The sequence below is a fragment of the Ochlerotatus camptorhynchus genome, unplaced genomic scaffold (assembly GCF_037179485.1).
Source record: "Ochlerotatus camptorhynchus isolate MF236.1 unplaced genomic scaffold, CSIRO-AGI_Acam_v1.1 ptg000211l, whole genome shotgun sequence".
Classification (NCBI taxonomy): Eukaryota; Metazoa; Arthropoda; class Insecta; order Diptera; family Culicidae; genus Ochlerotatus; species Ochlerotatus camptorhynchus.
This window is the reverse complement of record NW_027040701.1, coordinates 2,216,076-2,243,751: the sequence shown is the minus strand read 5'-3', so window position 1 is coordinate 2,243,751 and position 27,676 is coordinate 2,216,076. Positions and strand designations below refer to the sequence as shown.

At 37.7% G+C, this 27,676-nt stretch overlaps 1 protein-coding gene across 1 annotated transcript in view; it reads right to left on the bottom strand.

Moving 5' to 3' along the window:
* tkv (thickveins) overlaps window positions 1-27,676 on the bottom strand; it is a 357,489-nt gene that overhangs the window by 48,616 nt on the left and 281,197 nt on the right. Inside the window, exon 2 of the mRNA XM_065224468.1 lies at window positions 19,707-19,742. Coding sequence (XP_065080540.1) covers window positions 19,707-19,742 — 36 coding nt within the window. The remainder of the gene's footprint in view (window positions 1-19,706; window positions 19,743-27,676) is intronic.

Below are 27,676 nucleotides of genomic sequence, written 5' to 3'. Positions count from 1 at the left end.
GGAGCATAACATTATTTTCTGTTCTGTTCAACGAATTTTGTTCAATCTGTTCAACGATTTCTGAGAATTTATTTTGTATTCTAATTAGGAAAGGGTATTCTCTCAAACAAGCCTCCCCCTGGTTACGACCATGAATTAAATTTAAGTTCCAAGTTGTTAGAAGAATCTTTTAAAATTCGTTCCTATGACTTGTCGCCCTTGCCGGGGGTCGTTCTCCGCAGCAAACAACATGTAGAAGTTTCGTGCATTTACAAAATCCTCTAAATACTTTGTGAAATAACGACGCATAATGCGAAAAAGAACGCTATAAGGAATCACCTTAAAACCTAGATAAAATTTGAAATATTGTAATGGAGGATCTCGAAAAGAAATTGTTTTAAATACTTATGTGAGTTGAGAAATTTGTGTTCAAGTCCGTCGTGCTTAAATTAACCCATCGAATATAAGCCAATTTCCAAGCCAATCACCTTCCCGATACAGGTTTGTTTTTCAATTTCTCGCCATTAGAGAGGAATTCATACTCATCCCGCGCTGTCTCTAAACGGCGAACGGCACATTACTTGATTCACCTCGAGATTCACTAGTCTAATAATAAGACAATTTAATAATAGAAACGGCCGCAAGATTGATTTCCCTCATCCACCACCACCAAGTAAGCACTAGCACCGGCAGCGTTCTACGAGACGCGCTTCTGGCTGATCACCATTCGGAATCGGACAATTTGAAATAGCAATCCTTCGTGATGTGCGCGATCTCGTTTTGAGTGAGCACGATTGCTCACTCGCGAAAAATCATTAAACCTTCCGTCGCGTTCTTTTTCCGCCCATCAGTTCCTACTCCCCGAGTCTCGGCCAAGAAGAAAATGAGACATATGTAAAGCATTGGGGCATTATTTTGTTACACCGCTGCTGCACTACTTAACCATTTATTAGTCGTCATCTCGTTAAATCCGACGTTGCTCTCCGCCGATGAAACAACAACGCAGCAGATTCGTCTCGATTGCGATCAAGCGTTGAGTGTAAGAGCAAAAATAGATTGCACAGATAGACGACACAAATTATCTGTGTAAACCTTTGCGACTACGACCACTCCGAGAACTCGGTTACCGTTCGTTCGGATTCCGTTAAAAATACCATTTTACACAACTTGTGTGCAAAGTTCTGCTTACTTAAGAAGATATACTACCTTTTTACGTAGTTTCCGACTAGACTTGGCATATGTCTTTATGATCACGATCGTCTATAGGGCGAATTGCAAAATAAATTTAGAGCTACTTTCTCTCAGTACGACCACGTCTACACTTTGATGACAGGCAATCTTTTCATTCTTCTTGAAAATCTTTTCGGTTAGGGTTGAATGGGACATCGTCAGACAGAGTGACGGTTTCACGGTGGTGGTGGTGTACCGGTATGGGGGAGGGTGTGGTCTAGTGGCGGTGGATGTTTTTCTCGTTTCTAAATGTCTAGCTTGGATCCCGCTCAAGGATTTCTATTTAGACTGCGTTGCGCGAAGTGAAATGTGTGATTATTTAATCCTCAACGTAGTTTGGTGGGGGCACACGGTGGGCTTTGTTGAGTGATTTTAATCGTTAATGGGGGAGCACCATTTTTGTAATTTATGCTCCACAAGGGGTACTAAAGTCTGAGCAATATTAACACGCTAAACTGATAGACAGTTTTTAACTATTTTACCAAATGACTTGAAATTATCAGTGAAAAATGTTTAGTCTATACCGTACATATGTGATTGTTATAAGGGTCTGAGAGGTGGTTTATTTCGGGTAATAGTCATGAGAACAACATGCTGTCTAATACATTTGGTACAGTCCCAAATTTGAAATCAGCGGTTAATTCTTCCGTTATTGGTGATGAATCTTGGAACCAAACCAATGTTTTTGCAAAATATTATAATTAAAAATACAGTCAACTCTCCACAACTCGATATTCTTCAACTCGATGGATTCTGCGGTCCCTTCATTTTCCCATGCATAGTACTATCCATAAGTCGATATTTCTACAAGTCAATGCCGATGATGACGTCGATGATCTATGTAGTGCTATTTTGACTCTATAACTCATACGTCAAATGTAGAGCTTCTGAATTGTGTGATGTTGATGTTAAAATCAAAGGAACTTTAAAAACATAATAACTGGTGATCATATTGTGTACCCAGGACCCATCGTCCACATCAAAAGATGTGCCTAGTGTTTCGGGAAAATGGTCCGAACCTTAAATTTATACTAGGACCTATCGTGAGATATATCAAACAGGTTATATTGAATGCTCAGGGTGGATGCTAGGTTATTAGGTCCAATGTCAGTTGCCCGAATGGTCATAAGGGTGAACGGTCATTAGGCCAAACAGTCATTAGGACGAACGGTTACTAGGCCGGATGGTGAATAGGCTAACTTCCGGAAAATTATTTCTCAACACTTGCGAAGAAAATTAGCTGGTTTGAAAAAAAAAGAAAAACCAGCAAATAATAGAAGAATACATAAGGACATTGGACTCAAATTGCCAACAATTATAAATGTCAGGAAGAAGAAAAATAAAAACTCTTATAGAAATTAAGGGTGTCTACTTGTTGAAGTGGTTAAGACTAGGGATCTGATGCATGGTCATTATCGGTGCCATTCCTTAGTTTTGTTGCTAAGGAATCCAATTTTGACTGACAAAGGGGAGGGTGTTTCAACACTCCGAAGGATATACATAGCGGGACCTTTCAATTAGAGTCGGATCCTTGCGATAAATACAAGAATCACAACTGTAACAAAATCGAATACTTTATCATTTCTAAATAGTGATGGAGTAATACACTAAACTAAGGACACGGGATATACATGCATACAATAGATCAAATTACTGGTCGCAGTGGTGTTAGATCCCGAACAGAGGGAAAAAAGGGTGTCCCGAAAAAAAATACTTGGAAAACCGGGAGTTTTCAGGGATTTTTTCCCTGGGAAAATCTGGAATTCTCAAGGAATTTTCAAATTCACTTACCACGGATTTTTTAAAAATATAATAAAATTTTATTATGCAAAAAATATTTTTTCTCGTTATTTTCTATCACGCATTGAACTTAATAGATCTTAAATAAATTTATTTTCAGTAACAAAAAAAAATAAAAAATTCAGAGCCTTGAATTTTATTTTTTCAGGTTCTGAAAAATGTCTATTTTCCACTAATTTTAAATTTGAAGACTTTTTTTAATTGTGGACTTGAAAATAATTATATTTGGTGAAATTTTCAAGAACCTATTTCCTAGGTATTTTCCAAGATCACAGATTTGAAAAACATCATGATTATTGCATAATTTTCAAGGCTCATGAAATTAGATAACAATTTCTGAGGAACTCATTCGAAGCGAGTTCTGGGAAGAACTGTGAGGAAAACATCAAGTGCAATATGCTTTCAAGGTAGTCCAGGACCTGCATATTATGTTTGAAACCGAAATACCAAGGTAGTTCTGAGTAGAACCCAAGTAAAACATGAATAGGATTCGAAAGAAATTTTAATGAAAATTCATACGAATTTATGAATGTAATTCCCAAGGAAAATTCTGAGACTGATGGATTTGTTACTGATGAGCATTTCAAGGTAATTGCGAGGAAAATTCAGTGGGAATTAAATTCCGAGGATGATTCCAACGAAATTTCAAGGCAAATAACGAGAAAATAGCAATCATGTTCCGGTCATAATGTTTAGAGAATTGAAAGGAGAGTTCCAAGGGAATAGTGAGGAGCATTTCAAAGAATTTATGAGAGTGCTAAGGGTAAGCAAAACGAAAAAGGAATTCCTAGAAAAATTCCATAAGAATTTCTGTACAATACAAAGAGAACTACAAGTGAAATTTCTGGAGAAATCTTCGGTGAAGTTCGAGGTAATACTGCATAAATTATTAATAATTTGATGAATTGCAGATTAAGTTCAAAGAGTGTTCTACAGATGATTTTCAATAGTATTATGGAGCAAATTATAAGAAAATCCATCTAAGATGAGCTTGAGAATATTCTGAGATTATTCAAGCAAATTCTTCAGAAAATACTGAAGAAATCCTGTAAAGATCTCCAAGGGTGATTACAACATAAATTTTATTTCGAGATAACCGACAAAAATTCAGCATCAAGATCCAGGATTTGGAAAAATTCAATAAATAATAAAATTTTGAGATTTCATGCTCAGAAAAATTGTATGATCCTGGTTAACGAAAAATCTTCAAGACACAGGTAGTTAAATTAAAAAATATATCGGACAATGATACAATTTTCATGATTCTGGAACGTCCAAATAGTCAGAACAAATATCTTAGTGTTTAAAATCTTGAAAACATAACTGTGTAATGAATTTCATCAATATTCATATAAGGCTGAAGTAATGACCATTCGGCCTGACGGCCGGACATCCTCAGGGGGAAATTGCTACATCCAGAAATGAAATTTCAAGAACTGGCAGCCCTATTGCGCGTTTTTTTTTTGTATATTGACTTAATATTATAAACTAACTACTAAGAACTTACTTAAATGGATCCGTGAACCATTTTTCGAATTCATATGAGTAAATAAGACCCAATGTTCCAGTAAATGGAATATTTCGAAATTATTCTTAAAATTATAGACGATAAAAAACAATTTTGTTTATTCTATAGGTTGATAAATTTATAGCTCGATGGTCCATTCAATATAGAGGTATGAGAGTTGACTGCATTGTGCAGTTAGTCAGAAATATCACTTAAAAAATTTGGCTCATTTTGATGTAGGTATATCATTTTACTCCAAACTAAAACAATTTTTTTTGTCAGACTTTTAAGATTCATAAACAGTGAATAGGTACATTGAACAAGGAGTGGAAAAAATAAGTAAAAATAGACAAAATGCAGTTTTTTACCATAGTTCTACAATTTTCAGACAACATTTTGTTTTCTTAGCCAGCGCCGGTGGTGTAGTGGTAAGCGTGACTGCTTTCTCACCCCAATGGGTCTGGGTTCAATACCAGCCGAGATCGTTGGGATTTTTCTGAGGCATAAAAATCTCTGGTCACGTCTTCCTTCGGAAGGGAAGTAAAGCCATTGGTCCCGGCCCATGTTTGTTGAATGGGTGCGATATCCTACGCAGGTGTGGAAGCTGCCTTCCTGCACATTCGATTGCCGTCAATGGATGGCAATCGATGTCCGTCGGTGATTGGCACTAGATTGCGGAACAGAGATCGACGTTAAATAAAGGAATGAAGATTTTGTTTTCTTTATCTAAACTCAATTCAAAGCTCATATTTTAATCATGAGATATTTTTTTTTACTTATTTAGAACTCTCTAAACCATAATCTTTGAATTTCAATTCAATTTCATGTCATTTGATATAACAGTTGAATTAATACCGCTGTTTATGAGTATGCCTTTTTCCACGAATACACCCTTTACAAAGGTAGTTAGGCCGCGGATACACTTGTATGACAAACTATGAGCATGAGCATTATTTGTATAATAATTACGAGCACTACACAAAAACTATACATAAACTATACAAGTGTTACCATGGATAAGTATGAGTTTTATTATACCATGGTGACCAGCAAAAGATGATTAGCGATTTCCCGGCTTTCTCCCGGTTTTTTTCCCGGTATTTCGGAAATTTTCCCGGTTGTCCAATATACAATTGAAAAAGAATTAAATCGAATTTTAAGATAGCAAAATTGTGTATTTGTGGAAATGTATACCAGATACAAGGACCGCATCTTTTCAAACCAAAAATAAAAACTTACAGTGAAGTTAATTAAGCATATTCTTCAGACGCTCATCGATCAGAGCCGCCTCTCGCTGAGCATCCGCCAATAAACGTGCTTTTTCGGTCTCGAGCTCCTTCATAAGCCGGGTTGCTTCTCGTTTTCTTTGCTTCTCCTTTTCAATTTCCGTGTTTTCTGCCTTCAGATGTTCCTTAAAGTCTTTGTACCATCCATACGCATTCCGAGCGTAGTGCATCATTGACTTGTTGATGGTGATCTTAAAAACTTCACCAGCTTTCAACACTGCATCGTACACAACGCGCTGCACGACGAGGCTTACTTCCAACTGGTTGACTACAAGGCACTCCTTGTTAACCGAAAATCCTCTTTCGAGAGTGGCGTTTCCGTGGCTGATAATCAACATTTTTTTCACGAAGTTTACGAAGTTAGGCAACTCTGCAGGCGAGCTTTTGACCGTATCCATCCAAAACTCATCCAATCGAGTGTGTTTTCTCCGATAACTGGCAGCAGCAGCTTTCGTTGTTGGCAACTTAGAAAGCAGCGAGAATTCTTGCTTCACTTTGTCTGCTACTGTACCAGATAGATGGTTTGTTGCCACAAGACGCTCTGGACAGAGATCTAATCGTTTTCGTTAATATCGGATGAACTGTTCAAAATCTGTGGGTTGAGACACGATACATATCTCGTTAACGGATAACCCAATGGAGATCGTTCAACATTTTTACAAGTAATCCTTTGTAAAATGCCTTGCACTCGTTACGAAACAGTAAATACTTTTGTTGAGAAATTGTTTCCTTCTCTTTATTTCCGATTGATGTTAGAGCAGCTTTTGTAGCGAAACCAATGTCAATTTTGGAAGACGGGAGAAAATTATGTTCCTCAAGAGATATTTCAGAAAGTGCTTTTGATTTACCTTTAATTGCTTCTGATTTTAAAGCCTTTTCCAAAGGTCGTCATATAAAAACGAAGCCATTGGAGATTCTGATTGAAACCCCTTTAAAAAAGGTTCCACACTAGCAGCTGCAGTAATGAAAAAACTGAGTTTAGCTCCGAAGAATGGATCATTGACGGCCGTTGCTACTGTCTCGAATGCTTTAGATTTCACCACTGTCGTAAAGCTTCTCTTATAATCAGTGCTCGATTCTTTGAGTTTTTTGTCGTTTTGGTTCTTCACAACGCGTACGTATTTCTTCAAAAACGGAAACATATCATTGGCTCTTTTTGCCACACATTGGTTCTCCACCCATCTAACCGCACAAAATTTGAGGGGGAATACATTCGATCCAGTAACGGAAGTGAAATCCGCACGACGTAATGGCACGTTTTTAAACAAGTTATACACAGCAAACAAGAAATCATCCATGCACCACTCTGTTTTTTTCATCCCGTTCTTGAAAGCGTTGTGTACGACATGGAGGCCACAACTCCCGATGTTCAACAAGCTGAAATTCATACCCCGCAGTTCCTTCAATTCCTCATGCAATTCGTGATGCCGGCTTAAGTTGACGTTAGGACCGTCCATTGATATTTGAATTGTTTTTCCGATCAAACTAGGATTGGCAGAAAAACAATCTTTCAATCCTTTTAACAGATCCTTTGCTCGCGTTGATGAAAGAAACACAGAACCCACATATCTACTAGCGACACACTGGGTTTCTTCGCTCCAGAATCGTATGCGAACATCTAGTTGCTGACGCTGCGAAATCTTGTTCAACGTTTCATCAAATCCAATTACAATGTCAGAACAGACCTCAATCTTCTTCAGCAAGTTGTCAGAAAAATACGGTGCTAATCCATGAGTAATAAGATAGCTGATCTTTGTCCAACACAACTCGAGCTTAGATGCAATATCGCTATCTGGAAACATCAACCGGAACAAATCAACCTGATCTCCAGCTCCCCGATACGAGTTGAGAAAATACTTGGACATTACACCTGAAGCACTTGGAGTAACGTTATCAAGTTTGGCTCTCATGAGAGGGACAGGTTCCACGAGTTTTGTGGTGTCGTCTGCAATTAATGTTCAGAAAATTAAAGTAAATCATTGCTTTAACCATCAGTCCATCGATTGGCAGGAGTGCTTATTGTACTGAACATTCAGTAGTAATAATGTAGTTCCATGATCTACACTGGAAGCACATTAAATTAAGTTTGGCACTTACCGATAATCGGTGGCTCACCGCCAGTAGCAACTGGGAATGCACTCAAGGATACATTGGTGCTACGAGTTTTCAATTCTTGCTGATGCTTTTTCCCTTTCTCATGACTTGAGAACGCCACTTTTCCCATGGTGTCGATCCTGAAGGATTTATCGCACCACACGCATCTCGCAGATTTTTTTTTATCTTTAACATCAGCAGCACACCATGGGAGTAATTCCTTGTATTTTGAAGAAAATGTTGTAGACATTTTTTCAATTTTTATGCTTTTCTGACTATAGTATACACTACCACCGATGCGATGTACGGTATACATAGGTGAGGCAGAGGAGAGGGGGTCGACTCTTTCATTCTCTCGGTGTTATGTGACGTCACGTCGAATCATGTATAAGAACACCGGGAGAATGAAAGAGTCGACTAGTTTCCTTCTGCCTCACCTGTACATTTCACACATCGACCTTTCACGCCGCTGTCGTTGTCAAACGCAGCCACTCGCAACAGAGTACATAATGGGAACGAATGAAAAAAGGAACAGACAATCTGAACGGGTTTACCCTGGAAGTCGAAAGCTAAAAGAGAATAAAAGTTTAACTCAGAGGATGTTTCAAAATGACTCAGAGAATTTCCTCCCTATAGAGTTCTCCAGATGCACAAAAGTGTGCGTGAGACCGCGCGCTACCTTTTTAAGTAGTTGTGATATCGCGATACCTTTTTGGTTCTTCTTCTTCTTCATTTTTATATATGAACGTTGGGCTTAAGTGTTCGTGAGATTGCGCTTGGAGATCTCTGTAGGAAAAATAACTCAGTTTCGTAAAAAGTGGGGTTACTCATAGCTATGAGTTAGCCGTGCATGTTGCTGATGTAATATTTTTCCCGATGTTTTATCGAAATTCCCGACTTCTTCCCGGTTTTTTCCCGGTGATTTAGAATTCCCGGTTTTCTCCCGGTTTTCCCGATTCCCCGGTTCACTGGTCACCATGATTATACAAGTAAGGTTCATGCTTATAGTTTGTCATACAAGTGTATCCACGGCCTAACTATCTTTGTAAAGGGTTTATTAGGGCATTAGGAAGATAAAAAGTGATAGGTCACATATTCTTTTTTGACATAGTTCTCATAATCACTTCACATCTTCTAGAGCACAACATTTCCGCTACCAGAAAACATACAATGACAAAACTGCTTTCTCACGTGCAGCATATATGGGGAAGCAAATCTCCAATTGAAAATACTCCAAATTTATTTCTCTCACTTGGAGTTGACTCCTTTTTTGTAACATGACTAATTCTTTGCCAGATAAAAACTTATGAACACTACAGTTTAAAGTGCTCGAAAGTTCTTTCGACTTTTGATCCATCAATTTGTCCATTCGACCTTTTTTCCATTTGAATTAAAAAATGCATGCGACCTTTGTCCATTTCAACGTTTTTATTTATTCGACGATATTTCTATTTCAACCATTTGGTCATTCGACCCTTTGAAATTTTGAAATTCGACCATTTGGTCATTCGACCTTTTATCCCCATACAACTCATCCGACCTATTGTCCATGTTAACCTTATGTCAATTCGATATTTTGTTCCTTCGACGTTTGGATAATTTGATCATTTGTCCATTCATTCGAATTTTTGTACATTTTGTCCATCGACCATTTGTCTTAGATCACCGAAAATCCCAGAAAGTTTTTGAAGCTTCATGTGTGTTTGGAGCAAGGTTGTAAATGATAATTTAGCATAAAAATATGTTTTTCAGAATATTTAAATCAAAAGATGTCATGATCACATATTTTACTTGTACTTTACAAGAAGAGATTGCAAAGTATGTGTTTGACACATAAAACATAAAGAGAGAGAGAGAGAGAGAGAGAGAGAGAGAGAGAAAGATTAGTAATTTCCATTTAATTCCACTACCTTATTTGCTTATCCTTGACAGATACGCGTATTTCGTCTACAATGTGCAGACTTCTTCAGTGTCTTGTACTAATACTAATCTTTCTCTCTCTCTTTATACAGGTATTCCACTAAGACGCCCACATTCATCTGGATACATAGAACATGATATTTTTTTATAGCTGAGTGAGTAAGTGAGTGATTGAGTTATAATTGATAAAATCGTTGATTACACCTATCAGAACATCAGAAATTGGCAGGTTGTAAGTTTCAAACACATACTTTGCAACCTTTTATTGTATCTTACAAATAAAAAATATGATCATAACATCTAATTATTTCATATCTCCAACAAACATTTTTTTTTATCTAAAATAAGTATTTGCAACCTTGATTGAAGAATTTCTCCATAGGCAATACAACTGAGAAATTATCATGCCAAGAATATTATAAATGAACTGGACTTCCGGCAAGTCGGAGTAAGTTCAGCAGACTTCAAGAAGTCCAGAATTCCTACAGGACACGTGTCAAGTGACCTTCCACGGTCTGAGGTATGAATGGACTAAATTTCAAGAACACATGTTTTTATTTAAGATTAAAGTATTCCTATAGCTGATTCGACTAAAATTTCCCACAGTGCCTTCGACTCTCCACCGCACCGCAATAAGTCGCAATTCCGCCTGAGGAGATTTTTCATCTGCCCGTTTGGTTTTCCTATTTTTTGCCATCAGACAAAACAGCTGCTGCGTCGCACACTGTCATCGTCCCCACCATCGTCACCGTCAGCCAGACATCCCCTCGTACGGAGGCTGAGCACGGAGGAAGACACTCACCGACTGTTGTAGAACTTAATTCCCCGTGTTTCACCGAGGAGACATGGCCTACATAAATATACTTAGTCTGGGTAGTGCCAAAACCACAGTCCACAATACAATATAGATGCTTAGCGAAGGCCGTCTAACCATCAGACTGCGTGTAGAGTAGCTCGGAGTTAGATACCAACAGCGTACACCCGCAAGATCAGACATTTTGTCTGGGAATGCAATGACAAATGACCGCACGCGAAAATTGGATCTCTATCCCGAGCGCGTGTGGCTATTTGACGTGAGTTATGTAAAATGTAGAACGTCGTTTCGTTTGTTTTGAAACTTTTTGAATCATTTTTACACGGTACGGAGTTCAATACTTTCTCGCACTGAAAACCGTCTCGCTGGAATGGCACAAATCGAAAAGAATAGCATATTCCCTATTGTAGCTTTCGACTGGTGAGAGGCAGCAGCATAAAAGGAAAATCCCGTGCCAGTAAGAACAATAACAAGAAGGGGCCGCACCGAACATCACTGGAAAAAGAAACCAACAAAAACACAGTTCCAACGAAAAGGCCAAAGGAAAGAAATCGTTTGTAATATTTATCTCATTTCAATACACCATCATCTTTCGAACCTCATCCTCATCATTGTAGTCATCATCGTATTTTTTACGCTTTTCTCTTCTCGGTTTTCGTTTCATTTTTTTTCTTTTAACTTAGCATCTGATATATATTCCGATCGTATTGTACGCTCTTGGACGTTCTATAACGTTTTTCGGGTGTTAAGGAATCAGATTTTATTATATTTTTTTTTCTCTTTGCCCGTGTGCGCAAGAAAGCGATGAACCGTGCCTGGGCCCCGGCCATGCAAGGTCCATGGTGTGAGGTTAGGAAGACAACCACTGCTGCCGGTCCATAAGACGTGAATAAAGGAGAAGAGCTAAGAAAAATAACACAAAACAAAACAGTGTTCTTCTGCTGTCCGCTGGACTGTTCTTGGTCTTATTGCAGCCAGACTTGGCAATATTTCGCCCCCTTCCTTCCCACCCTGGAAGTCTCGCACATGGTGCGAAGGCGAGAAGTTCGAAACCAACCGAACCAAGGTAGTGTAACACACTTCGATTCGACACTTTGGATTATTTATGCAGATGTTTTCCAAAACCACACACACCGACTCATTTGTGCACACACCAGAGTAACTGGAGAACGTTTAGGCCATTAGGTTTTCATCCTCGGCCAAGGCCCGTTGTTGTTGGGGTTCAAGTTGGTTTCAATTTCTAAAGATCTTTGGCAGGCACTTGAAGAAGAACGCTTTCGATTGTTGTTGTTGTTGCTGTGGCAGGTCGGCGGAGCTGTCTACTCCTTGGTCTTAGAGAGTTGCTGCGCAGCAGTGAAAAGATCCATCAATAAGGGGGAACACCATTATCAAGATTCATATTGATACTCTTCGAGGGGTGAAGTATTGGACCGGGGGAGACAGAAAAATGAGATGAATAAATTTTCAGACGGGATCGACGAAAGAGGGAGGATTGCGCGGCGGATAGTTAAGGGATAGCCCTATTGAATAATCAAGAACTCTGTTCTCTTTCTCAGTGTCGAGCTCGGGATGGAGAGGAATCTCTTTTGTATCCTAACTTGGCTCGCTGGCTGGACACGACGGACGTGAACTGTCGGAGAATGGTAAGCGCGATGGAAGTGATGAAAAAAAAAGCTATCAAAATCAATTTTTATGATAATGAATGTAGAAATGAACAGAAAAGCGAAGAAAAATAGAATGAAATTACGTTCCTTAGGAGAGGTCCCGTCACGGTTGCGAGAACTGCTGCGGCCAGGAATCGTTTCCCTGCACGGTTGGTTTGCTACGGTCGTGTGAGCCTAATGGAGATGACGTGCAAGATTGGCCGTGGAGGCTGTTGCGGATTGTGGACTGTGGACCCCATGTGCAATGGCAAGAATGGTGCCGTACTGCAAAGGTTTAACTCTAGAGGCTATTTAATGTTTAGTTGAAAGACTTTGGCGCAATATGGTGTTGTCTGTGGCAAGTATGGATGAATAATGAACTGTTTCCCCTTTGGTGTAATTTCAACTCCTAGAGCCACTTATTTTTCCTGATTCTCACTTATTTAATTCATTCCTCCAATGCCGGGTGCTGATAGGAGGAGGAGGATAACAAGTGACTTTGACTATATGTTTAGTATTACTTCTGCGTGAAGTCAACGATTTTACATAGTTGAAGATGCAAATTTTCAAATAACACACTAAATTTTGATTCGATAAATGAGGAGATGAAAGTGTAGAATTGATAGTTCCGTTTAGAGTACGGCAGTGTGAAAATTGCATATAGAGAGTAGAAAGCGAGCTAGGACAACTTTGGGAAGGTACAAATCGGTTTTATCATCTCTTTTTACCAAACATTAGCATCTTCAACTATATAGCATGTGAGTTTAGGGATAATTCCAAGAAAATTTTGACGATAATTCAAACAGAATTACAAATTAGAATTTAAAAGGTGTTCTATGCAAAAGAAATATTGGATACAAATAGTGGTCCTACGACTCTGCATTGCATTGAGAAAGTTACAAACTGGGTCTGGTCACTACATGTAATTTAACGACTTTATAAAAAGTACACAGATAGGAGAACTGTGAAATATAACTGAACGGTATGTACTAATTGAAATTATTTAATTTAAAACTTGGTATAGAACATTGGCAGTTATCTGCGCTACTTCATCGTATGGCCACTTAAATGCTTACCAACTTAATCACGATTCATGAGAGAAAATTGGCAAAGAACCGTGAAATAGCTTATTTTAGGTTAAGAAGGGGAATTGAGATTTGACTCTAATAGTGGTAAAATCATCCATACCTTCAGAGATGGATAATTTGATAAACAAGCAATCTTAAACGTCAATGGAGGATGCTCTCTCGTCGCCTACACCGAAGTCCACAATTAGTTCCAATACCGGATGTTTTACGTTTTGACCAGTATCCCAATGGTTCTAATACCACTATCCAACAATCCGTCACGCGATCTTTACTCCCGAATACAGCAACAGGAAGAAGAAACAAGTTCAATAATCCAATATAACACCTCTGCTCTCTGGTCGGCTGCTCTGCGTGGATGACGCTGGGCTTGGCTCGCAACTCAGCACACACTTACTCACACATACACACACACACGCGGGAAGCATAGTGCGAAGGAATAAGATAAATGACTTCTCCATTCCAATATAGGCCCTTCTTCCCGTCCGACCTTTTTTCCCGGACAAAACCACACGCCATCATACCATTTCGCGTGAAAAGAGTTTCCATACCATCCCTCGCTCAAGATCTTCGTTCCGTGAAACCACACCACCGCCGTCGTCAATAGCGTGCGCTGATTTTCCACAATTCAAAGTTTAGGTTGGAACTTATTGCCTGTCTCTGTACATTTGTAGGTACGGTACCGTACAGGTCATCGTCACCACTATGCGCTTCATGGATGCAGAAGGGATGCACATCTCTTCTCGTGCCATCTGCAGCGCCTTCGCGGTCGTCGTGGTCCAGGGCATCAAATTATAGCAATTTAAAAGCGTACTCGAATGCGGTGTAAAATGCTCATTAAATCAATTTGATAAATGGTGATTGCACATGAACGGCTCGGGAATTAATGACAGTCTTCCCTGGCTGGGTTCTTTGGCGAGAGAGAAAAGAAACCCTTTTTCAAACCATACAAGGAGGTGAGAACAGATCTAGAACATCGTGTACCGTAATGCTGTTGATCACGACTGCAGCGGCAGCAGTACAATCGATGGCAAACATTGGCACCTTTGTTCACGCGGTTGTGCCAAAACCACCGCGGGCAGGTAGGTCGCGCAGTAGCATAAAACATAGTTGTATACGAGCGTCTAATTTGATGACAAACCGCTGCGCAAAGCTCGGCGCGATCGATAAAATGGCTAAACTCATCGGATCGAGCTCGCGATTATCGTAAAGTGTGATGCTTTATTGGGCGTTGAACTGCGGGGTCTCCCAAAGCCGCCACCACACTCGGAAACTCTAGAATGCAGATTTTGTTAATTGAAGTGCTTCGTACATTTTTAATTCGCAGTTAAGTCGACCGGCAGCGACCGGGACAATTGTTCCACACCGGATGTGATAACCGTGGGTTGTCTGTTGTTGGTGGCGTGATTGCGTGCCAAATGCGTCTGGGTTGCATTTCGGTAAGAGTGAATTTGCATTTAAATTGGAAAAAGAAGTTCATATCTGACCCAGCTTCTCTCGAGGGGAACAGGAGAAGAAAACAGCGGCAGTACATGTCGGCAATGTAATTACATACGACGGTAAATTTGTTAATGGGAAAGTCGGTAATGGCATGCAATGATTGTATGCACATAGCTACGTGCAATTGGAGGTTCGGCTTAATATGTTTTATTAATAAAAACATGTTTTGATGATACTTTTAAGATAACGTAATTATGATAACATTAATTGGAAAAATTATCATCATTCCGTTTGATACATTGTTGCCATTTTATGATCCGTTGAAAGCGTGCAACACGTGATATTAATTTGTATAATTAGTATATTACCAGCAACATTTTAACTGTGACTACGTCTAGCAAATTCAAAGTTTGTGTGTAGTTAAGATTATCTCGGATACATTACAACATTACAAAATTGTAAAGGTGCATTGGAAAACTCCGCAAAGAACTGAACATTTTAAAAACTGAAAGTAACTGAATGAAAACTTACTTAAAAACAAGAAAAAGTGCCAAACTAAAATGCTTCATACAAAATTAAAGAAAAGCCAAATTAGGTACTCATAAATTGCAAGCAATATTGGAAATTTATATGGAACATTCGATATTTTGTATTGCTGCTGTGAGTTTTCAATAATTTATGATGATTTTAAACTAATGCGATGCTTCTCACACACTTAGAAATTATCGCCGACTTCGGTAATTTTTACCGAAATCTGAACAGCTGAACTGTTCGGTAAAATTTATGCAATTTAATTCAATTGCTTTTCCGTTACTTTGAAACTAAACCTCCACTAAAATGACAAGATTTGATCATTTCAACGAGGCTGAACATGCTTTGAAATTATTTTTTAATTCAAGGGACTTTAAAATGAAGCTCAAAGTTTTACCAAACTTTCAGTTGTTCTGATTTCGTTAAAATTTTACCAAACACGAAAACAAAATCTTAGTGTGCAGCAAGCGATTTATTGGCTAATTCGACTCAAACTATAGGATATTATTTGAAACACCGTTGCATCGATCAGGTCCAAACACGAAATATCATAACTCGTCAATATTTATTGTCCGTCGGATTGAATCACAATTATCTTGCCGAATAGCTTTCTATAGTGATTAACGAAAACATAGGCTGTCGCGCAATTTTGTAATGATTATATAGAATCTATGGTTAATTGAATAGAATCAGTCTGGGTCTAACCAGCAGACTCGTCTTTCAATGTGCTCTTTTGCTGTTTCTAGCCCACGGATACCAAGTATCGATGGCAATCCTTAGCCGATATGCTCTTTGACCATTTACCGGTTTTCCAAATACCATTAATAATTGGCTAAATCCACCAAGAACATTCCCCTTCGGGAAGATTTCCACCTTGTCCGATCCATGCTAACTATGAAATGAACAAATTAAGAGTGCTCTTAAAAACAAATCGGGTGCAAGGATCCAATGTTGGAACTATGGTCAGTATACGAACATGTTTTGATAGTTTTCCAGAACACATTTTGAGTGAACTTTGAAACACTTTCTCTTTTTTATTATCAAAGGAAAAAGTATTGCCATAAAGTGCTCATAACTTTTCTAGAATTGCTTGAAATTGTCAATCATAAATAAAACTAGGAATCCAAACTAAATCCAGCTTCAGTGTAGTTTATTGAACAAAACCAATATACATTATACATTACATACATATTGATGACATTATTGATGTCTTATATTTAAAGTTAAAGGAGCTGGACCGGATACTTGCGGTTGTCTCGAGGTTAGTGGAGATTTATAATTTTTTTGGATGGGAAAAGGGAGAAGGAGGTTTGAAATGTTGTTTACGATACAAATATTTAATTAATCCTAAAACATGAACTAATTTCTATTCATCTTAAAAACAAACTTAAAAAACCCACACGTACAAAATACAAACTACACACAAGGTTAATCAAACTTACAATCTAATGTTAATATTCTTAAAGTAAACATATATGAGTTTCATAAACTCCAGATCGCGTCTAGCCAAAATATCCCGAACTGGAACATTAGGTTGTCTACCTCGAGCCCGAACGGAGTCGTACAGCTCAGATCTGATTTCACGATGCTCAGCACAAGACCAAATAATATGATCGGCGTCTTGATAACCTTGGTATTAACATTAATTTTAGGCTATTTTCTAATGTTAGTCACCCACAAAATATATTTTAACATTATATAATAATAAATCATTCTCAGACACAGGGACTGGCAGAATCACCCGTTCCGTTTAAGACGCTGCCGAAGAGAAACAGGTTGCTGTTGTTGACTAGTGTGACCAGCGAATATCGATTAGCAATTTTTCGTATTTCTCTCACGTTTAGTTGACAGATTTTTGAAAAATTTGCCTGTTGTGCGATATACATTTAAATTAAACAAATGCGATTACTACGACAGCAGCATCCTGGATCTTGAATTTGTGTATACGTCCGAAATCATCTCGAAATTTGTCTATGTTTTACCCATGACAAACCGACATGAATCACCATAAAAGTTACTATGAAATAAGGTTGTAAGTATCAAATTCTTTACATCTAGACCTATGTGTTTGACAGATCTGATCGCTGCACATTTGTTTCATGACGGATTGCCGATGTTTTAACTACGTTGATCGATCTCTAGAATTTCCCTAGAATCATTCCTAGCATAGTGCTAAATTCTGAATTGCGCTAAAAATGAACTAGAGATCCATTCTACTATTACTTTGACATTTTATTTATAACAGTATCAAAATGATCGGTCTAATCTTCCCAGAAATTCACTGAAGTTTCCCTCCATAATTTCAATTGAAATTGGCTTGAGCTCCCCTTTAAAATTGTCATATAATTCAACTCAGAAATTCTTTTTTTTTCTATTATTTAACGTCGGTCTCTGTTCCGCAATCTAGTGCCAATCACCGACGGACATCGATTGGCATCCATTGACGGCAATAGAATGTGCAGGAAGGCAGCTTCCACACCTGCGTAGGATATCGCACCCATTTAAACACGTATGGGCCGGGACCAACGGCTTTACTTCCCTTCCGAAGGAAGACGTGACCAGAGATTTTTATACCTCAGAAAAATCCCACCGACCTCGGCTGGGATTGAACCCAGACTCACTGGGGTGAGAAAGCAGTCACGCTTACCACTACACCAACGGCGCCGGCTACTCAGAAACTCAGAAATTCTGTTATAATAGCTTATCTTTTGACAGATACGCGTATTTTGTCTACTACTTGCAGACTAGTACTTGGCACTGATGAAGTCTGCAAGTAGTAGACGAAATACGCGTATCTGTCAAAAGATAAGCTATTATAACGGAATTTAAAGTAAATAAACCAACCCACTCAAAGCTCTTCATAAAGCGATTCCGTTAAGAGGTTCGACAAATTTTAAGGATTGATTAAGAAATTCTTCTTAAAATTCGCTTGGAATTTTCTAGGAATTGTTCTCAGAATTCCTTGGAAATAGCACCCTCAAAAATCTATTCCCTGATGATATTCTCAAAAAACCGCTGGATTTTTTTAGAATTTAGATATCACCTAATTGTTTAACGATATAAAATGACTTTAGCAAAATAAATCAATGAAGCCGTCAAATTGAACTACCATCTACGTTTGTAACTGCCTTGATGATGATGGTCCCACCTCTTACCCCTACAATGGTTTGAGCTGGACGATTTATCTTTAAGATAATTAAATATGACATTTTAACCAGGTTGGCAAACAAAATCGAACTGGTTTCAGTTACAGATATAAATTCCCTCTAGAGTTTACAGTTGCTTTACAGCGATATAAATGTTGAAAAGCTCAGGCGTCCACCTCTTAGTTCGCCTTTTTGTCCACCTAAAATATTCATAAGTATTACAAGCAATCAAGAGTTAATGAACAATCAACAAAGCATCCTATTACACTAGTAACCCCGCAATCTGATGCTATCATAATTTTCAGCAATGTCAGGAATGCTCACGAACCCCCAACATTTGCCAGAAAACTTACTACTAACTCAAGGTATCTTCCAAATAAGCTTCAAAATTGCATTTTTTTTTTATCAAATGTTAAATTCAGTCCTCTATATCCGTAATACGCGCGCGAGGCTCAAAACTTTGTAGACTACTATATTTTTTTTACTACTACTATTAAATCATATATCAAAAATCCATCATCACCATCGTGGCGAACAAAATAGTTTTTGCAGTGCTACAATAATTATTAAAAAGTCGTTATAACAGCTATCCATACAAAGTAATCCGTTAAAAATAACTTCGTCAAGATACATAATTTGTCAATTCATAAAAAAAAAAATCACTGGATAACCGTTCAAAAGACAGTTGATAACAACAATGTGATAGATATTACACGAAATTACATTTTTTGGCAGTAATTCTGTCAATATCGCGTGAAAACTGACAATGACAATTCACAGCAATGGCACCGTCATTAGGTGTGTACTTTAAGAGTACTAAGTTTACTTTGCAAAACATACGAAATTTCAAAAATTCATTGAAACGTCACTGAAATACGGCAGTTTGGATTTGGGATCCAAATTGACCCCAATAGGTGGGCGACCCCGCCGTAGTGATTAGCATCCAAACCTGTCACGCCAAAGTCACGAGTTCAAATCTCACCCCCGGACAAGTCACGAATGACCCAAGAGCGTTAAAGTGACTATAATAAAAAAAGACCCCAGTAGACCTCAAGAAAGTTTAGCTAAGACCAAAATTTCATGATTATAAAGGGGAAATAATAAATTTGAAACTATACGGAATTACCAACACTTTATTTTACGCATAAACGGGATTGCAATGAATTTCTCCAGACACAAACAGCACCCATTTGTATTTATTTTGAAATTATAACAGTCTTACCGTACTTACCGTTCATATTTATTTGATGATGAACCTCTTTCGGCCCTAGAAAAGAAGAAAAGACAGAGAAATGTAACATTTAGTCACTGAATTCAGAGAAGCTCTCACGTGTTAAGCACTTGAACATAACATTTAGTTCCTATTGACGACAGAACGGCTCATCCGGTTGTTATCATGCTCCATGATTCACGAGTGCGATAATGTTTCGACCGAATAGCAACTGTATGCCTGCTCTCTCGACACAGCTGCAATCATTTGATGCAATCGTTTTTGCACTTAAAATGTTCAGTATTATACGGAGTTTGTCAGACATGTGTGCAATATGTGAGCGCTTATACCGATCGACCGGAAGAACCATTACGTTTTGATCACTCCCTCCTCCCCTTTCATCCGAACTCCCAATTCTGAAATCCATTCATAGCTTCATTCATTCACCACAACGATGATGTTGCGCCTACTACCTACTATGAACCGTTGTTGTTGGCGTGTAGGTACTCTGCTGTTGCTGCTGCTGGTTGATGACAAACCACGCAAATGCCCTTTAGCTCTACACTCTCATACAGCCGTGCAATCACTTTCGGGCATGCAATGGTGCAAATATGCACGATATTTTTTTATTGTGTTATTTATATTTATACTCATTCATAAAGTTTTAGTGTACGTCATCCAAGTCGGTATGCGCACCGCACACAAAGCAAGGCTGGGGGATGATGGGTACGAGCAAACCCATCAGCAAACACAGGGCAAATGCACGATCCGAGGAGGGATGATGATACCTACTGTAGAGCATGCGTAGGATTTGGAACTGCGACGAGAAATATCGCCTTTAGCGATTCGATCGATTGGCTGTTATTGTTGTTTCCTCGGCCCATCCCACCCGGTTGGCAGTATGTGGCTTTTCCAAGTGGATGGGGAATGATGCACAGTTGTAATTTTTTCACAAAGCGAGGAAAGCTCCTTACAATATGTCAAATAAATACATTTCAGTAAATATTTCGAACAGTGCAAAACTCTATTCGTCAAGCCCCACCAACGCAAAACAAAAATCAGTGTGCGTGTGCCGTGGTTGCAGCATGCATTCAATCCACCAGAAATGCACAGATGGTCGTCGTTCAAAACGAAATCCAACTGATCCAACCGAAAGATATATTGCAATGGGGGATTCACCCGGTGCACCACGCTGCTTATATCTCACTCCCGCGCGTCATTTGGAACATCGATCGACGAAGATGATGGCCCAATATATTAAGAATACTTAATACTCGTTGAGGTCGCTTCAAAGCAGAGTGTGTCTTCGCGAGGGAAGAATGGAGCGGGTTACTCCCACATCTGGCCACAAATGTGTGCCATGATGGGACACGGGCAATCTCTTGACATGCTAAACGCTTTTCTTATTTTTTTACGCGGAGGAGAGAAACATGTTCATTCGTGTGCCGCGTATAATCTGACGTTGAAAGATCTATCCGTTTTGGATCCGCGATCCGACAAAGGAAGATTCGGCGTGTTATTGAATGTAGATCAAAGCCCACGTAATCAGGTGATCAATTAGAAACGGTTATCCGGAAATACAAATTGACATCGTTGTTTCTTTATTATACAAAAAAAATGCGTTTTAAAGTAACTTGTGTTCGAAAATTATAAATAAGCAATATTTATTGAAAAATGAACAGTTTGTTAAAGAAATCTTTAGCACATATGGTGAATTAAATACTTATAAATAGAAATACACTATTCTAAAGATGGAGAAGAATATCAGTCAACGCTTATTTTCTGAAGCATTATATGGTTAGTATCCCTAATATTGGGCATAAAAGCCAGAGTATTCAATTTTTTAACAATTCCGGAGTGTTTCGAAATATGAGCGTAACTGCTTTTATAAATAAACACATTAATCACCGTTTTTTTTGCGAATAAATGCTAAATCTGCTAAACTTATAACGCAACCCGGTAGAGGAATGATTCCTCTATGAATTGGTATAGTTTAATAACGAGACATAGCTTTTATGCGCAAGAAATCGGTGATTGACGTGTTTGTTTACAAAGTAATGACGCCCAAATTTCAAAAAACTCCGGAATTCTTCATTAAAAAAAAACTCATTTGTACATTCAAGACGTCGCATTTTTCTTAGAAAATATGAAAACCCGTCGAGTTATATCGATGGGCCACACAGCAAAAAATTAATTTTAATATCACATCAATGCGGATACAATTCAATCGTGTCGAAACACCGAATACAAAAAAAAAACATAATTTTTTAACCCTTGTATACCAAAATTTAGGAAAAATGCTTTAAAGATTATACAGCATCATAATAACCCAGAGCGGTTGAATTGAATATCCTACTACACAAAAATAAGATTAAATACAATTAGATTGGTCACCCGATATTCTTGAAATACTTTACGTTTTGAATGAAACCTTGCCATTTCCAGACTTCGTGTTGTTAGTTTTCTTGAAGGTCTTGTGCTTAATGCTTCATTTGTCTTTCGCTTCGTATTTCTAAAAATTGACTCTATAAATAGATAAAAAAACAACGCTTCCCGCCCACAAGCTGTAGACGTGCATGCCCATAGAAATATATCAAATTCAATAAAGGATGGAATAGAAAAACAGATGATTTCCACTGCGACTAAATCCAGCATTCTTACTAAAATATCAAATGCTGTGCTTAATCATTTATTATTAGTACAGAGCAATAAACAATGTACGGTGACGATTAATCTGTTAACATGCTTTTATAAGCGGGATCGAATGCACTTTTGGTAAGCATCAACACTGATCTGGCAACACTAGTGTGCATCTTTCCATGTGGTAAAGATCCAGATCAGCCCTGGGACCTGATAGCCTAATTAAACTACCTCAAGGTTTTGCCAAAGCCCAGGAAATATCACATCCAATCACAATCACTTCAATAGTGTCGAAAATATGGTGCCAAAAAGGACAAAATTATCATTAATACAGTGCATGAACTGAAATTACGCTGCTTTACTGCATTTGTTTATTTGTGTGGCAATAAATATTACATGAGATTTTCGACATGATTGAAGTGCATCCTCTTAGATGTAATATTCAAATTTATTTTTTGCTGTGCAGATCCCCAGGGCAACATTAGATGCATTTCTACTACATCACGATTGAGCAGATTTCGAGACTAATTTTCTTGAGGGAAACCCTAAAATCTCCACGGCTTGTTTTAGACATTTTTCGTACTCCGATTGAAAAATTCATTTAAAAAAATCGAAGATCAACACAATAGCACGCATATAGATAACGTCACATGTGACGTAAATGTAAACAATAATTCATATAATATTTTGCGAATTATCGCTTTGCTGGGGCACATTGCAAATTACTTTCTTGCAGGTTGTTTAACAATTCCGTTGCTAATATAGGAAAATATATTTTCAGCATATTAAAATATGTTTAAAACTTGATACCACTAAACAAATTTCTCGAAGCAATAAAATTTGAACAATTACAAAAGCTTAAAATCAGTGTTCACTCTGCTGTCGACAAAAGCAGGCCACTCTCGATGTGTGCCACGCGATCGTCTGTTTTCTCGGCAGCAACCACTGTGTGGTCCTCCTCATTGTTCTTCATCAGCAGTTCTTTCGGTCGATGCGTCGTCAACTTTGGAAAGCAACCGTTTCGTGATGAGTGTGTGAGTGTTGACCACGTTTTGCGTCCATTGCTGCAATGGAAGCGCTTTGCCCCACGATGGCGTAACTGCCATACAATGAAACCACTGGACGCGGCTCCAGTTCTGATGGAGGAGGCTTTTTGGATAGCGGAAGATTAAGTGTTTATTGCGTTGTACCTTTTGACTATAGTTTTAAGATGTATTGTATAGTGACCAAGAATCCTCGGCTCTGTAAAGTTAATTCGGTTGAGCCTTATCGAATAAATTAATGAACAAAAAAAAAAGCTTAAAATGACATTATCTCAAAATTTAAAAAGTTTTCTATGTTGTGGAATTCTTCTGAGGCCCCTACTCCGAACACCATTAGGACGAAAACTGTTAGACCGAACTCGCTACTGATTGTATTTTGTATTGAGGAATTCCACGCAAACTGACGAATCGGAAAAACTAGACCTTGTTATAATTCACAAAATTCATATATTTTTTTAAATGACGTAGGGAAAATGGATGTAATGTCGGCTAAAATGCCCCTAATTTGGGGCCATACATAAATTCAACAATCGACTAAATTTTCAATAGCGACCAAAAATATCCATTAGTACCGTCCTAATTACGCGTTCATCTAGATAAAATTGATAAATAGTAGATTTTGTGAAGGGCCTAATCTTAGATCCATAGGCCAACATTAGAGCCATTTCCCATATTTGAAATTTTTCAAAAACCTATAGCGCGGAAACGACATCCCTGATCGAATTGACGGCTATAAACAAAATGGCCTACTTTTCATTACTAAAATAACAGTGTCGAAAAGTACTACTTTTCAGCATCAAGTGATCAATGATACTCAGGCTTGCTGAAGCTCCTCAAACTCACTGGAGGTTTAAAAAAAACTCTTGTCCTGCGAGTTTAGCCAGCCCTCACCTCGAGTGGGTGGCGGCAGGAATATGGAAGAACAAAAACTTCCCGAGAGAAAGGGAGAGTGAACTTCAGAGAGAGGATGATTTGACGTGAGGTGCCCTTTTCGAGACTCCGGATGACTTTTTTGTTCGACGCAAGAAGCTCAGAGTTCACCCAGAGTGAGAGTAAGAGCGTGTGATAGAAAATATGAACATGAATAGCAGCAAACCTCACTCTCATTTTATCCCCTTTCGCTCACAAGCTCTGAAGCTCAGTGGAATGATTTGGCAGTATGTCTCATTTCAAACTCGCGAGTGAGGCTCCATCAAGCCTGATGATACTCAATTCACAGGGAAGCCGAGACATTTTTCGAATTTTACTAGGCAAAACTCTATAGCTTCGTAGAAAACTTTAAAAAATAACATCGGGCAGATCCTAGGCGTTAAACAAACTTTTAAACTTTTTTTTTGATTTTGTCACTTTGAAAATTATATATTGATGAGAATGCTTGAAGGATGAGGATGCTTGAAAAGGAATAGGGTAACTGATGATGGTTGGACCTATTTAGGCCGGTTTCACACGACGTCAACATTCATGTCGTATTTTTTATGAATTCAACATATAATTATGAAAAATGCCTGATTAGGTGAAAGAGCTACCTTTCTTGTTTCTAATAATAACATAAAAAGTTAAATATTATGAACAAATGATTTTATAAAACGTTTTTATTCAGCAAAGAATTATGATGTTGGTTGGACCTATACTGATCTTGGTTGGACCTAAAAAATGATGATGGTTAGACCTATTTTTGCAAATGCTAGTTTAGCCCATATTTGTTCAAAAACTTAGTTTAGAGCTTATTGGTATCATGAAAAAACCCTTTTTATACAGTTTTTATGAATTTGCTATTTAAAAAAAATCAAGAAATCTGAGTTTAACTTCGTTTTTTAAAAAGTTCACTTTCCACGCATTAGCTATTCATCATGGCTCATTATCTCGGAAATCATTGACCCGATTTGGAAAATTTATAAAGTCAAACTATAGGTATTGTGGTCTCATTGAAAGCTGTCGAATATTTTTGGAACCGGTCAATTGGTTGCGGAGATATGGCCGGAACAAGTTCCAGGGTATATGGAACATGGACCTAATTTTGACATTTTGAATAAAACCTATCATGCGACACTTCACATTGCTTCCAAATTCGATAACAAGATCAATAACAAAATTGAGTGCCTTGGACCACATTGGCCACTTCCGAGCATGTTCTGGGTGCCCCCGGGGAATGTAGGGGCTTAAAATGACAGAATATCAGAACTTAATTCCGGTTTTATAGTTCTTTTTCTCCTAGGAGTTTTTCTGTGCCTGATCCACGGTAAGTGATTTATTTCTTACTAAAAGAACAGCCTCTTGAAGATTTTCGACCGTATAACTCTTTTCTTTAGCCATTTTTTTTCAATCGAAGAAACTAATCACTCGGCCAAAATGAAATCGAATTTCAAATCAGCTGCGCATGAAGGTTGTAGACAAACCGAAGCGCACCTAGCGGCCGTCTTAGGAAACACATAGGTCCAACCATCATCATGCGTAGGTCCAACCATGATCATATTTATCTATTCGAATTTCGTCAATTATTCAAACATTTTAGTGAAACCAATGAATAAATGGCATACTAACGTGTTGTTTACACCTTAAAGCAGTATTTTACTGCATGAAAATAAAAATAAATGTAAAAAATCCTCTTTTGTATGTTTGAAAGTAAGGCATGATGACGAGCTAATGCGTGGAAAGTGAACTGTTTTGAAAACACATTGGAACTCAATTGTTTTGAAGTTTGTTCAATAAAACACCCATGCAAATTGAAGAAAAAGAGTTTTTTATGATAGTAAAGTGATCTTTGAAAAAAAAAAAAAATAGCGAAGATTGACTAAACTAGCGATTGAAAAAATTGGTCCAACCATCATCAGTTTTTGGATAGGTCCAACCAGAATCAATTACCCTACTTGAAAAAAATCTACGGGAATTGTAACTACAAGGTACTTCTGTAAAGAATTCCATTAGAAATGGAAATGAATTTTAAGGAGAATCTTGAGGTAGTTAAGAGTAAAATTCTAATGCTGAACAGAATTCAGAGCGAATTTTGAAGAAAATTCCTAAACAAATCTGAAGAGAATTCACATAAAATTGCATGGAGTATTTCAAGAAAATTTTGAAGAATATTTTGGGAGAATACGTAAGAAAGATGATTTTCATTTTTTTTTTTCAAAACGGCGGATTAGAAATAAAAATCAGTATCCCGGGTATAAAAATTGTAATGATTTTGATTGATGATTTGATGGATTTTTATAAGAGACCATTTATATGAGACCAATAAAATATTTAAGATACCGAATTAAACAAAATATAGTACTGATCTTCAAAATAATTGCAAGTGCTTGAGACTAAGGAAAATGGTCAGGATCTTGGATTCGACTTTTTTAAATTCTGGAACATTGAATGATTTGAAAACCTCAGACTTTAAAATATTTTTGATATCCCACAAGCAGGTAAAATTTAGAATTCCTGCAGATCGCATAGCAATATTCATATAATCTTTCAGAAATACTTAAAAAAAATCTGATTTAGTACAGACTCAGTTAATTAAGCTCAAATCCAACATAACATTTTTAGAATTTTAAGGGGAAATGGCTCTAATTTTGATTGGGTCCAACGATAAACATCTTCTGTTCTTCAATTTCTCGTAAACCAGGCCTACCAAACCTTTCTTTACATGCTTTTTTAAATGGCTGTATATATTTTCGATTAACATGTTTCTAGCAAGGTTGCAAATACTCATTTCAGCTAAAATAATGTTTTTCGGAATAATAAAACCAAAAGATGGTATGATGACATGTTTTACTTGTAACTTACAAGAAGAGGTAACACAGTATGCGTTTGAAACATAAAACCTGTAAATTTTGCTATGAGTCACAATCAGCGATTTGCTGATCGCTTAGTGAGTGAGTGAGTATGTGAAAAAACGCTGATTGTGACTCTCATGAAGTGAAATAAACAGGATTAATATGTCAAACACATTATTTGCAACCTCTTCTAGTATCTTACCTATTAAAAATATGATCATAGCATCTAATTATTTCATAATTAAAAAAAAAAACATTGTTTTAGATGAAATGAGTATGGCAATGGTTTCTAGATACATTTTGTTTATTTCCCATTCATTCTGGGCTAAAATTCATAATGATCAATAAAATTGGGCTAGAATGATATCATTGGTGCTCATTGCGGCTCACGGGCCGCACGTTGGGCAGCGCTGTTCTAGACAATACAACTGGATATTTTTGGTTGCTAGTGACCAATTACAGGCCAAATAGGATGAGAAAATAAAAAAAAAATAAGACTCGACCTTCTCCGATTTGCTATTTTGGATCTTGTTTTTTTTTTTCT